The sequence below is a fragment of the Staurois parvus genome, unplaced genomic scaffold, assembly GCF_062004578.1.
Source record: "Staurois parvus isolate SC_StPar_1 unplaced genomic scaffold, SC_StPar_1.0 ptg000165l, whole genome shotgun sequence".
NCBI lineage: Eukaryota > Metazoa > Chordata > Amphibia > Anura > Ranidae > Staurois > Staurois parvus.
In genome coordinates, this window is record NW_028317961.1 from 5,755,290 (window position 1) to 5,768,878 (window position 13,589).

Here is a 13,589-nt window from a genome sequence, read left to right on the forward strand (position 1 = left end):
AAAAGTTAATTAGGGCTTTAATCTTTTTGTTCTCTATAACAAAACGGCATGCAACTAAATGTTTGATAGATTTTATTACTGTCTTTATCACCATTGTGAAGATTTCCTCTTTCTATGATATCTGGGCAAGAAAGCAAAATTACAGAAAAGACCCAGTAATAAAAATCTAACAGCGTTTTTAACCCTTTTACATTCTGTTTAAAGTGCAAAGCTAAAAAAAGCTTTTGGCCTAAGTTGGACATAAAGGATTCAGAATTAAAGTCATAAGGACAATCTTAAAATAAGTTGGACTTAAAGGATTCAGAATTAAAGTCATAAGGACAATCTTAAAAATTTATGAAGCAGTAGGGAAGCAATCGCTGTCATTTAAAACACATGGACTTGTAAGATTCACCTTTTGCTCCTTTCTGAAAATGCTTGCAGAATGTTAGATTTAATGCCTTATAAATACGCCTCATAGTGTTAAAATTGCGTATTTATTTATTTTTGGTTTTACTTGAGAGATTAGCGCAGTATTGAATAAGGGATACCCTAACATATAATATTAGGAGGAAATATTTATAGCTCATAGCGCTGTAATAGTTTGCTGCTGTCTCACTCTGACATGTTAGTGTCAGTAACTGGAATTGGCAGCCATCCAGTGGGTAAAAGAAAAGCTGGATGGCTGGTATTTAACTGAATTCTACATATAATTTGTCTTGACCTTATTTTAAGCAAATATTAAAGTGTATGTATAGCCAAATTTGTTTTCATTAATTTAGTTTTGTATAGAGTATTTCTTGTTGTCTGTGTATCTTTAGGCTCCATGTACACTGCAACTGATAAACACGTTTAGGAGCTTTTCTGCGTTTTTTTCAGCAGCCCCTGAACTCTCCCTAATGTTTTTCTATGTGTCCATGTACAATATATCGTTTACAGACATTTGCAGGCAGTTGAGTTTACAATCGTTATTTTGAACACAACAAACTTGCGTTCAGGAGTAGATTTTATCAGCGTTTCAAACGCTTGTAAACGCGGCTAACCGCGTTTATAAGCGTTTTCTTTTGGAAAATCTTTTTAACTCTTCCATTTGCAGATGCTGTCCAGAGCCTTTTTTCATCATGAAGAATGCATGCAAAGCATTTTCCCGGGACTCAAATGGACCTGTTACACCATACTTTGAGGTTTCGCATGAAAGAAAATATGTTAGACACTGCTGCAATAATTTCTGCACAGAAATGATCTGTGACACATCCAAACACCACAAAAAAAAAAGAAAGCTAATCTCAACAAATACTGCTCTCTCTGCTTCTGCTCTCTCTCTTTCTCTCAAAAAGTCTGAAATAGTTAATTTTTTACTGTTTTTCACTGCATTCTGGGCATTTTTGAAGGTCTCCTGAGGTTATCTTTAAAAAATGCTTCTAAACGCAAACACTCATAAACGCGGTATGAAAATGTGGCTAAACAGATGTTTTTTAACCTACATTTTCCAGCAGTCAGTTTCCATAATTCAGAAGTGTTTTCCAAACGTCCCATGTACATGGAGCCTTACAGAGATTTTGCTTCCCTGCCTCTCTTGGAGACACAACAGGAAGATAAGGCGAATCTCCCAAATGGAGGGGAATTCCTCCTTTGGAGATATTTCTCTTCTTCCTCTGGTGATTTCTGTTTTTCCCTTGACTTTGTCTCAGTGACAATGGTCATCAGTACAAACAGAGGGGTGAATTTCCCCAATAGGTACACAGACCGCAATAAAAACATCATTGACTCTAACCCAGGGGTCCTCAAACTACGGCCCGCGGCCCACCGAGGACATTTATCCGGCCTGCCGGCAGGGGCGTATTTGCCGCGAGGAAGGGACACTAAGTACAGGGGCGGGCAGGGGGCTGCTGTATCTTACCTAGCTCCGTGTCCCAGTCCCACGACGATCCAGTCCAGGAAGCGCTACTCCTTCATTCACTCCAGCCACTCCCTCACTTGATGTTTGCGCTGCCGCTCGGGTCCGCCTCCTCACCGGTGATTGGGCGCCAGAACTGTAGCTCAGGAAAGGCACACAGGCTGCCAATCACCTGCGAGGAGGCGGAGCCGAGCTGCCGCGCGAACATCGAGGGAGAGGCCAGAGTGAAGAAGGACAGCTGACAGGTAAGTGTGCCGTGCAGATGGTGCTGCTGCAACCAGGTATGCTGGCTGCAGCAGCACCATGCTGGAACAGGGGTCAGCAAATTAAGTGTCATTGGTGTCAGTGGGAGGAATAGTGCCCCATCATTGGTGTCACTGATACTAATGATGGGGCATTATCCTCCCACTGACACCAATGATGGGGCACTATTCCTCCCCCCACTGACACCAACGATGGGGTACTATTCCTCCCACTGACACCAATGTTGGGACACTATCCCCCCCACTGCCACCAATGACGGGGCACTATTCCCCCCCACTGACACCAATGACATACTATTCCTCCCACTGACATCAAAGATGGGGCACTATTCTTCCCACTGACACCAATGATGGGACACTATTCCTCCCACTGACACAAATGATGGGACACTATTCCTCCCACTGACACCACTGTTGGGACACTATCCCCTTCCCCCACTGACACCAATGACGGGGCACTATTCCCCCCCCACACTCTGACACCAACGGTGGGGCACTATTCCTCCCCCCACTGACACCAACAATGGGGCACTATTCCTCCCCCCACTGACACTAATGATGGGGCACTATTCCTCCCCCCACTGACACTAATGATGGGGCACTATTCCTCCCACTGACACCAATGATGGGGCATGATTCTTCCCACTGACACCAATGATGGGGCACTATTCCTCCAACTGACACCAATGATGGGGCACGTTTCTTCCCACTGACACCAATGATGGGGCACGTTTCTTCCCACTGACACCAATGATGGGGCACGTTTCTTCCCACTGACACCAATGATGGGGCACTATTCCTCCCACTGACACTAATGATGGGGCACGATTCTTCCCACTGACACCAATGATGCGGCACTATTCCTCCCACTGACACCAATGATGGGGCACTATTTCGCTCCATAAGACACACTTGGGGGGAAATGTCTGTGCGTCTTAGGGAGCGGCCGGCCCAGTATTCCCGCCACCGTTGTATGTCCGCAGTCTCTGGTTATCTCCTGTACTGTGTCCGCATTTGTTCATAGTTTTTTTTCTTTAAACTATAGTCCGGCCCTCCAGTGGTCTGAGGGACAGTGAACTGGCCCCCTGTTTAAAAAGTTTGAGGACCCCTGCTCTAACCCTTCCCTACTCTATCCAAAAAAAAAAGTTAGGCCTATACATACATTTTAATTTTTAATTTACTGTGTTGCTAACTAAGTATAACATTTTGTTCCATATATTTGACTTTGTATCAATAATTCAGGTATGTAATTGTCCAGTATGGCTTTTCCAGTTGACTATGCGGATATCGCCAAGAATCTTACAGTAAGTAGACTGTTTTTTGCACTATATGAAAATATAATATGCATGTTGTGTTCTGATTTTTGTCTTATTTATTTATATTTGGATACAGATTAAACATATGCTTTAATAATCTGATTGTGTCTCTTTAAAAATACTCCTGATTTGCAAACTTACTACCTTAAAAGTTATCAGTCATGTAAATTTCATCTGAGTCTGTGATTTTTATGATGCAATCTATTGTTTCTCGAGGAAACAGTGACACTCTTAAACCAGCCATAGATATTGCGATTTTATTTCTTGCGACCATCGGCAGGGAGGCATGGGGGGGAGCTGTCCCTGCAAGGAGAACACAGTGATTGCTACTGACTATAGCCACTGGCAATAACCGCATGAAAATACAACAGGCTGGCTGTAACCAAGTTGCACAACAATTGATTTGCGTACAATCAGCCTGCCTAAAGGTGGTTTGACTCAAGGCCGTTCTCTGCATAAATCCAGTGCAATTTGATGTCAGATAAGCACAGTACAGAGGATGTTTTTCCAGTCTAATGTGTAAGAGGACAATCATTTTCCCATGTCTTGTGTCTGCTTGGAAAGTGAAAGTAATAATGAAGTCATAGCTGAAAAATAAAAAAGATGGTCCGCCTTCAGATTTAAGTTGTCATGTACTAGTATACACTGCACACTAGTACATTATGCATTATGACACTCCACTGCAAACAGAACCCTCTACCGCAGCACTGGCACGGTTCCCGCAGCACTTCCATCTTCGCGCATGTTCCTTCCAAGTTTTGTATCTTCGGCCACTTGAATGGCCGGGCTGCGGCAACATCACTCCTGCGCATGGCATGGGAGCAACTGCGGCATGCAGAGCAGTCTGTAAATGTGATCTGAGTTGCGCATGTGCAGCTCAGATTATTTTACCCGCTGACAGGAAAGGGGAAAATGTATGACCGAAGAGACCACTAGGGTCTCTTCTGTTATAAAACCCCTTATATATAAAGAGTGCACTGTTGCTTTAACTCCCAAACATTACAAGCTTGCAAATTCTAATGCAGTAAAGTGAACATTCAATATATAATATCAAAACACAGAACATAAATAGAAATAATGTCCAAAAAAGCATCCAAAAGTTCATATAATGTGTAAAATCCAATCCAATTTATGATCATCCAAGTACCATGGAAAGAACACTAATGTAAACAAATTCATGCTCCAAAGTGCAAGTGCTGATTCAAAAGGTTAAGTCTCTTACCAGACCAGAATGATCTCACATAATAGAGATTGCAAGCGCTTATTTGAAGTGGAGGGCCAAAACTCTTACCATCTGAGTTCCAATAGAGATTTTTGACCCTACCAGCAGGGGTGGACTGACCATTTGAGCAATTGGGCACTGCCCGAGGGCCCGGGGTCAGTAGGGGGCCCCATGAGATGCCCCTGGTACCTTTCATTGGCTTTTTTGGGTGTGGGCGAGGACACAGGGGCCCCATGATCCCTTATTGCCCGGGGGCCCCATGAGTTGTCAGTCCGCCCCTGCCCACCAGTATGATGCAGCAATGGTGTCCCCACAACAAGCATATGCAAAAAATACTACAGAGCCACTATACTCACTCCAACACAGACATCGGTCTAAAGCAAAAAAGGGGAAGCCTCATAGTGCAGTATTTATAAAAGCTAATTTAATTAAAAAAAGTTATGCACTTACAAATTTATGAAAAGACATGCAATACAATACAATTGACATGGCTTCGGGACCTGCCTGCGGACCCATGCATGATGATGTCACAGATCCAGCTCTGGCCGACTCGTTTCTCCATAATAGGTGTCCTCTGGGATAAGAGACTGACCCTGCCTGTCAGGGGAGTTCAGATAGCATGACTTTACTACTACTTTAAGTACCAAAGAGAGGCAGGGTGTGTCTAGCTTAAGACTGTAACAACTAGTACAGAAACATACCAAACACAACACAGAAGACAAAATACAGGTTGCTGTGGCAGCACAGTGTGTTTTATAAACGCCCATAAATCCCGAATATAGATGTTGATAGACTAACTTTAATTCTGTCCAAAAATGAAAATTTGTGAGATTGCCAAGCAGCAATAGTTTTCCCCAAAAAAGTGGCTTGAGGTCTATTTTTTTTCTTAAAGGAAAACTTTACTTTTGGAGAGGGGGGGGGCTTAAAAAAATGTGCTGTGTAAATGGGCTTTTTCGGCAAAGCAATTAAGATTATCTTGGTAAACATATGCAAAGGAGTCACAAGTGCTAAATCTTGGACTTAATTATTTATTTATGGTACTTATATAGCGCCGTCAATTTACACAGCACTTTACATATATATATTGTACATTCATATCACTCCCTAACCCTCAAGGGGTGTACAATCTAAGGTCCCTAACTCACATACATACACATACTAGAGCCAATTTAGACAGGATCCAATTAACCTAACAGCATGTCTTTGGAGCGTGAGAGGAAACCAGAGTACCTGGAGGAAACCCACACAAACACAGGGAGAACATGCAACCACCAGGCAGGTGGTGCCATGGTTGGGATTCGAACCAACGACCCTAGTACTGCCAGGTGGAAGTGCTAACCATTTAGCCACTGTGCTGCCCAATTAGGTATATATGAAATATTCATGATCAGTATTTTATATTTCCCTGACTAATCTGCCGAGCACTGCAAACTGTGGGAATAAGGTAACTCTCGTGCTCAAAAGGAATATATGAAAGGTGATTAATACACTTTAGGGTGCATTTATACTCCCAATAAAGAGTTATAGAATATAAATTGCAACACACCACTGTTTACCCAATTCACTAAATGATTCATAAACTGTCTGATCAGTTGAATATGTGTTTTTAATTGTACATCATAGGACACAGGCAAGTTAATTCTTAGACTATTTGGCTATGCTGCACCTCCAGGTGATTGGATACTTACAAATAGCAAGGCTCCCCCTCTTTCTCCCAGCATTGCCACAGTTTTTTGCTAGTGTCCGTAGGTGATGGACCTGTCTCTCTCTGCTTAGAGTTTTTTCCTTTGACACACTAAATCTTTTAACAACTGCATGTGGATGCTGAACCTTGGTGCTCAAGTGAAGCTTCAATTATCCGGATTGGTCCCTATGCATTTCTATTCCTAAATGGGCTGTACACAAACCCCAGGGAGAAAAATTGAGATGGCCAATCAGCTGCTAGCTGCACTGGATTCCATAACAGGCACTCAACATGGCAGATACACCATGTGAATTAGCAGCTGGGTTCTATACATGTCCAGGGCCATGGTCTGCTGTGAACCTAATCCCTAAATGCGCTGCTGGGTAATCCTGACCATGGAAAGCTGAAGATTAAGCCATTTGTTGGTTCTGCTGCAAGTAAGTTGCCCCTAAGATGTGGGCTCCCCAATGTTGTGTTCTCACTCTTGGGCTGTGTGGAACTTGGGTCCAGTTGGTGGGCCTCCCTGCCACGTTTGAGAGCTGTGGGAAGTGGTCTCTATAGTTTTGCATTGTACCAGTCTCTGTGACCAGTTGGTGGGTACCTTTGGCACTGGACTGGTGTGGCTGAGCATAAGGTGACAGGGTTAGGGTCTTGGAAAACATCCAAACCAGCCAGATCTTTTTTAATGTATCCTCACACCAATGAGATTCCATACAAGGACTGGGCCCATCCGGAAAAGGCATTACACCCATTAAGCAGTTCATGCAACAATATGCAATAGAGGACAGCCAAAAAGTGGGTGGTCCAGCTATGGACCCTGCAATGTCTTATTTAAATAGGACCCTTACTATTCCAGTGGACAGTGTATCTGTGTTTAAGGACCCTGTATACAAGAAATTTGATTCCCTCTTTAAGGCATCCTTTTCCTTGGCAAGTAAGGTAATTCAACCTGCCATAACATCTATGGGGGTTTGTCAGGGATATTCAGTGCGAGAAAAGTGCATGGCTAAGGAGCCTGGGGCCCTTTCGTTAGGTCCTTCAGCTAGACAATACTTTAACCTCTTTCCTGAAGCATTACACTTATGTGTAGACAAGTTAGGAGATTCTCTCTGACAACTCTTTGCTTGGGACTTATGCTGGTTCATATTTAGCAAGTGCTATGGCTATAAAATGGATGGAGTTCAGTTGCAAGAAACAGCTGTATTGCATGCCTTTCAAAGGTGAACAATTTTTGGCAATGCCTTGGATATGTTTATCCAAAAGATTATGGAAGGAAAAAAGCATTCTCATTCTCTTACCTTTCAAAGAGGCAACAGAAGCCTTTGAAGCAAAAGCTGGCTATGTCTGGAACCAAGAAGGGTTCCTTTCAGAACTCGGTAGCTAAGCAGAAGGCTGCTTTGGAAGAACATGGAAGCATGCACATGGAAAGCATACTTAGTTTGGTGTGAGAAGTAGAAGCTATATCCCATCCCAGGAAATATTCTGTGGGAGGAATTTATCTTTCTTTCAGTCAGGATTGAATATGTCCTTGGCCCTGAGTCAGGTTGCTGCCTTGGTGGTGCTGTTTTTTTAAACTGCTAGCTTCCCATTCCTTGGTCAGAGCCTTTGCACAAAGGGTGGCTTACATTGTACCATCAGTATACTCTCCACATGATCAGTCTTGTGTTTTCAGTCCCTCAGAGGCCACAATTTGAACCTATTCAGAACATTTCTCCCCCTTTCCTTTCCCTCAAGAATACTATACAGCTATCACTTTGATTAGGAGGTTGTCTAAACTTGTAGACCTTTTCTGCAAGAAGCAGTTTCTTGTATTCCACATTGACAGAGTTGTTATGAGACCTCAGAAATCCTTTCTATCCAAGGTTGTCTCAGCATTTCATTTCAATCTGGATAGCGTTGCCTTCCTTTTTGTCTGGCTCCTAAGCATCTCAAGGATAATGCTCACCACTGCCTAAATGTAGTTACGGTTGTGCTAGTGTAACTCGCAGCCATGACCTCCATCTACCAATCTGACACGGTTTGTGATATCTGAGGGTTCATGGTAGGGAAGCTGCCTCTTGGTTCACAGTTGCTAGGTGGATTCAGTAGAATATTACTCAGGCATACAGTCTGAGGGGTATGCCCCCCCCTTTCCTGTAAAGGCTCACTGTACTAGACGTGTTAGTGCTTTGTGGGCTTTTCAGCATCGTTACTTGGTTTTCCAGGTCTGTGAGGCTGCAACTTGGTTTTTACCAGGTGGATTTTCAGGCCTTAGCCAATGCTGTTCTTGGTTGGGCCTTCTGGTGGCCTTGTAGGGACCTTTTCTGTGTATATTTATTTTCCTTTTTGTTAAGAGGTTTTCTTGGAGGGCCTGTTAGCCATTGTTTGCAGTTGCCTGCCCCTCATGGGATTGTTTATGGACATCCCAATGGTCTAAGTTTAACTTTTCTGTGTTCTGTGATTTAAAAAATGCATTTTTGACTTGCCTGTAATATTCCCTTCTTATAGTACATCACAGGACATGGGTCCCTCCTCGGTTGTTTTTTTTCTTATACAGTGTGATTAATAAAACTGAGGCAATGTTGCAAGTGGCAGAGGTTATACAGGCTTGAGTCAAGCTTTCATATTTGTCAGTGCCCATTCACCTGGAGGTGGAACATAACCCAATTGTCTGAAGATTAACTCTTCTGTGTCCTGTGATGTAATCCAAGAAAAGAAATTTAAAGGTAAGTCAAAAATCCTGTTTTTTTTCAAGAAAAAATAACACCATTTAATGATATTGCAGTGCAGAAAAAAGAATCAGCATTTCAAACCATTACTGAAGGAGGACTTGCCTAAGCGTTTACACTTTGCCAACAATCCCAGAATCGAATCACTTCACTTTTACTGTGACCCCAAGTGGCAAGTTGCAAAGTAAGTTTATTGGAATATATGTTCATATTTATATTTGTAGATAAATAGAAGATATATTACAATCTCTAAAACAAAAAACACACTGTGGCATTAAGAACAGGTTGTAATAATACCTTTAAAAGGGGAAGTCTGCAATTGTTAGGCTATAAATAGAGAATGTTAGGAAATGGTAATTTATTTAAAGAAGATACCCAAGCAAAACACTATGGCTAAAACAGCTATATGGCTGTTACAGCAGCAATTTTATAATGAAGTAGAATTCCCTAATAGAATAGCAGAGGACAAGATGAGAACTTTCCTCATGGCTATGTAAGTGTTATGCACTGATGTAAAAACTCATGTTCACACTTAAGATAATTACATGGACAAAAATGAGTTAGATGAATGAAGCCTTGCATTAGGCGTAACCATTTGACGCAAGTGGAGAGAGTTTCTGTTCAGTTCTATTATAGTACAGGGATCAGGAACAGCCTATAACTTGCTCATTCACATGCCCCTTTTTCAAAGGCAGCATAATGAATACTGACATAGCAACAATTATATTTGGCAACACGTTAAGACTAAAATTATTCTAAATTTTAGATTGCTGTGTGATTGCTGTAAACATGTCTCATTGGTGGAATTTAAAGTTGAGCTTAGCTAATAGGTAGGCCCATAATTAGTCTGCTGTGGCACTACAGTGAATTATCAGACGTGTTTACTCATTTAATTATCAGTATTAGAATTATCAGCCTACTCAAAGGCTGGTTTTGACGCGTTCAAAAATGTTTTATGGCCCCCTCCACTTAGTGTTGCTGATTGACAGCACAGAACGCAAACAGCACAAAGCTGATGTTGCTGCTTCATATACAGTGAGTTTATATTGCAAGTTTCTTTCTGTATTCCTTACATTAATAATGAGGCTTTCATATGTAGTACTTTAGTTATAGATAGAGGCCAATTTATTAAATGAGTTGAAAGTATTCACTCAAAAATGATGTGAGTATTCAGTTCAAATTTCCAATCATGTGAAAAGCAAATTCTTGTTCACTTTAAATACCTAATCATGTGCACACACTTTTTACATGATTGGATAATTGAAGTGAATACTTACAATATTCACAATAGGTAAATCAGCCCACCCCCATAAGTGTTTAGCCAAGCTTAGATTTTCTTTTTTGTAATGCTGATTTTAGAAGAGCAGATCTATTTGCAGGTGTCAGATCTAGGATCAAAGCCCTCCAGTTCTCTCTAGGTCAAGATTAACCTGAAAGTTCTATCCACCAGTTCAATACCATGGTGACACACAGGAGGCATCCTACAAAAAAAAAAATTAGCCATGGAGTCAAGAGATATAGATTTTTCCACAAACCTTACTGTGATGTTAAAAGTGTGATGGACTAGAGGACTGGAGATTACTTGGGTGGAAGGGAAACCTATGATCTCCATTAGCATGGGCATATTTTGTGTGTGTGTGGGTGTAAGGGGGAAGGAGGACTAACATTTTGCATTTAGTGCGGTAGTAGTGGAGTGAATAGAGAATGGCCTCCAGTCAGCTAATTCATCAGTGGAACAGTTTGATTTTACACTACTTCTTATCTAAGGATACATCTTATCCTTACAGTGTCTTTGTTGTTTGGGAACTTTGGAAATGCTTACTCTACTGAATTAGCCCAGGGGGAGTGTATGTATTAATTTAAAGCCTTTGGAAGCTTTTACTAACATTTCTTATAATTGTAGGTCACAACGTGATGTATCAAAATTCTGCAATGGGGGATTTCATGGTTCTGACAATCTTTTCAAAAATATGCAGGTAAATTACGACGCATGTATTTAACCACTTCAGTACTGGGCACTTTTACCACCTTTTCTGCACAGACCAAATTTTCAGCTTTCAGCATTGTCACAGTTTGAATGACAATTGCATGGTAATGCAACACTGTACCCATAATAAATTTGAATTTTTTTTTCACACAAATAGAGCTTTCTTTTGGTGTTATTTTGGAGGTTTTTTTTTTGCTAAATAAACAAAAAAAAGACTGAAATTTTTGAAAAAATAAAAATGCATTTCTCTTCGTTTCTGTTATAAAATTTGGCAAATACATAACCTTTCTACATAAATTTTGATCAAAATGTGTTCTGCTACATTTCTTTGGTGAAAATGCCCCAAATTAGTGTATATTATTTAGTCTGTAGGAAAGGTTTAGAGTCCACAAACTATGGCAAATCGATCAATCCTAATGAGAGAGGTCAGAGCTAAATGGACTTTGTAGGCACATATACCTCAAGCAGATATGTAATAAAATCTTAATTCTCTTTATTGCAAAAATGCATATACAAAAGGAAAAAAAAGATTGCCTAAAAGTGATACCTCATATATACCACAAATTCAAAATAGAGGAAATTGCACCCAGTGCATAAATTAATTGAAATCCTATATCTCCTCAACAACTGTATAGACTAAAAGGTACCAAAAAAGATCACCACTGACTGAGATGACCTTGAACAGTTGAATGAATATAGATATGATATCCCAATTGGGAGCTAGTACGATTTCAGCTGGAGTTGGCTCTACATGTTTCGCAACTATTTGTTGCTTCCTCAGGGGATAAGAAAGGCTGCATCTAAAACAAATAAATAAAATAAAAAAACTTTTGTTTATATTTTCTACAACTGTACATAGGTTTAAAATTGTTGTAATTACTCACAATAAAATCACAATTATAGTTAACCATTGGAGGGGAAGAGGATGCACCGGGGTTATTGTCCAGACATGGAGGCGCATCAGCACCATATAGCACCATGGCAATCTAATAAAGACAAGACACTTTAAACTCAGTTGATAATGGCCATAGATTAATTATAGCCACAATGCAAAAAATGCAACACAGCATGCAATAATGCACTTGCTGTATGTACTAATCATACTTTGTTAGATTATAACAGAAAAAATGAAATGTTGGCATACAATAATGCACTTACTATGTATGCTTGAATGGGGGAAAAACTAGGCCAATTCGATTGGGTGATAACTGGTCCTCAACATTCTATAAATATTATTCTGGAAGCCATGGTTCTCTAGAAAGAAGAGAGGGCTGGGCCTAATTACAATCTTGCACACATGACAATGTGCAAACATCTTACAATGTTGCACACATGACAACCCCATATGCCAATATTAGTACAATAAATTGATCAATCCCGGTTTACTGACAGCCAATCTCATTTCTTGAGGCCAAAAAAGCCAGGATAGTACAAATACCCCCCATATAACCCATTTTTGTAAAAAAGACAGTCTAAGGCAGCAGTCTCCAAACTTTTTAAACAAAGGGCCAGTTTACTGTCCTTCAGGATTTTGGGGGGCTGGACTGTGGCCAGTGTGAGTAGAAAATGTCTAGGCATCAGTCGGAGTAAACACAGCCCCATCATTGAACTTAGCAGGAGGAATAGTGCCCATTGTTTGTTTTAGCAAGAGGAATAGTGTCCCATGGTTGGTATCAATGGGAGGAATAGTGCCTCATCTCCAGTGTCAGTGGGAGTACTGCCCCATTATTGGTCTTAGTAGGAGGAATAGTGCCCCGCTGATGGTGTCAGTGGACGGAATGGTGCCACGTCATTGGTGTCAGTTGGAGGAATAGTGTCACAAGGGCCGGATAGAGTCAAGCAAAGGGCCAAAACTGGCCCCCGGGCTGTAGTTTGGTGACAACTGGTCTAAGGTAGTTAGTAAGAGGCATGGGAAGTTTTTTGAAGTTGTAATGGTTTGTCGCTATTGTATTGGAAAATTAAGAAACTTAAAAAAAAAAGCATTTTTTTTTACATATTGTCACCAGTCCAATACAGCATTATCATATAACTGGTGTGGTGGTGATCAGGGAGATTGACTGGTGACAGTAAAAAAAAGGAAAAAAAAAAGATTTTTTTTAAATTTTTTTAAATATTTTTTTAAATTAAATTTTTTCTTTTTTTTACTATTTTTTTCAACACACTGTGACCAGAGCAATACAATGTTACCATAGTAACATTCCACTACTTTGGGCAAGTGATCAGGATTTTTTTTTTTACTCGTTGATTGCTTATACCAATGTATTTCATTGATATTAGCAACCGTTTTAACTGAATGAAACTGATTCATTCAGGTTTTTTTGTTGTGATTAGCTGTGATTGGCAAAATCTCATCACATGATACAGATGGGCTGTGATTGGTCTGTACCATGTGACCGCTGTGACCAATCACAGCTAACACAATTGTATACAATGGATGACATGAAAGGAAACCATCCATTGTATACCATTGTCATGTAACCTGCTGTGATTGGTCACATGCGAGCACATGACACTGGCAGCGGGTCGGTGTAAT

General features: G+C 40.8%; 1 protein-coding gene across 1 annotated transcript in view; it reads left to right on the plus strand.

Annotated features, from left to right (window-relative positions):
- LOC149462850 (ectonucleotide pyrophosphatase/phosphodiesterase family member 1-like) overlaps window positions 1-13,589 on the plus strand; it is a 177,093-nt gene that overhangs the window by 123,929 nt on the left and 39,575 nt on the right. The window contains exons 14-16 of the mRNA XM_089676175.1: window positions 3,412-3,443; window positions 9,126-9,253; window positions 10,973-11,045. Of these exons, the coding sequence (XP_089532301.1) occupies window positions 3,412-3,443; window positions 9,126-9,253; window positions 10,973-11,045 (233 nt within the window). The remainder of the gene's footprint in view (window positions 1-3,411; window positions 3,444-9,125; window positions 9,254-10,972; window positions 11,046-13,589) is intronic.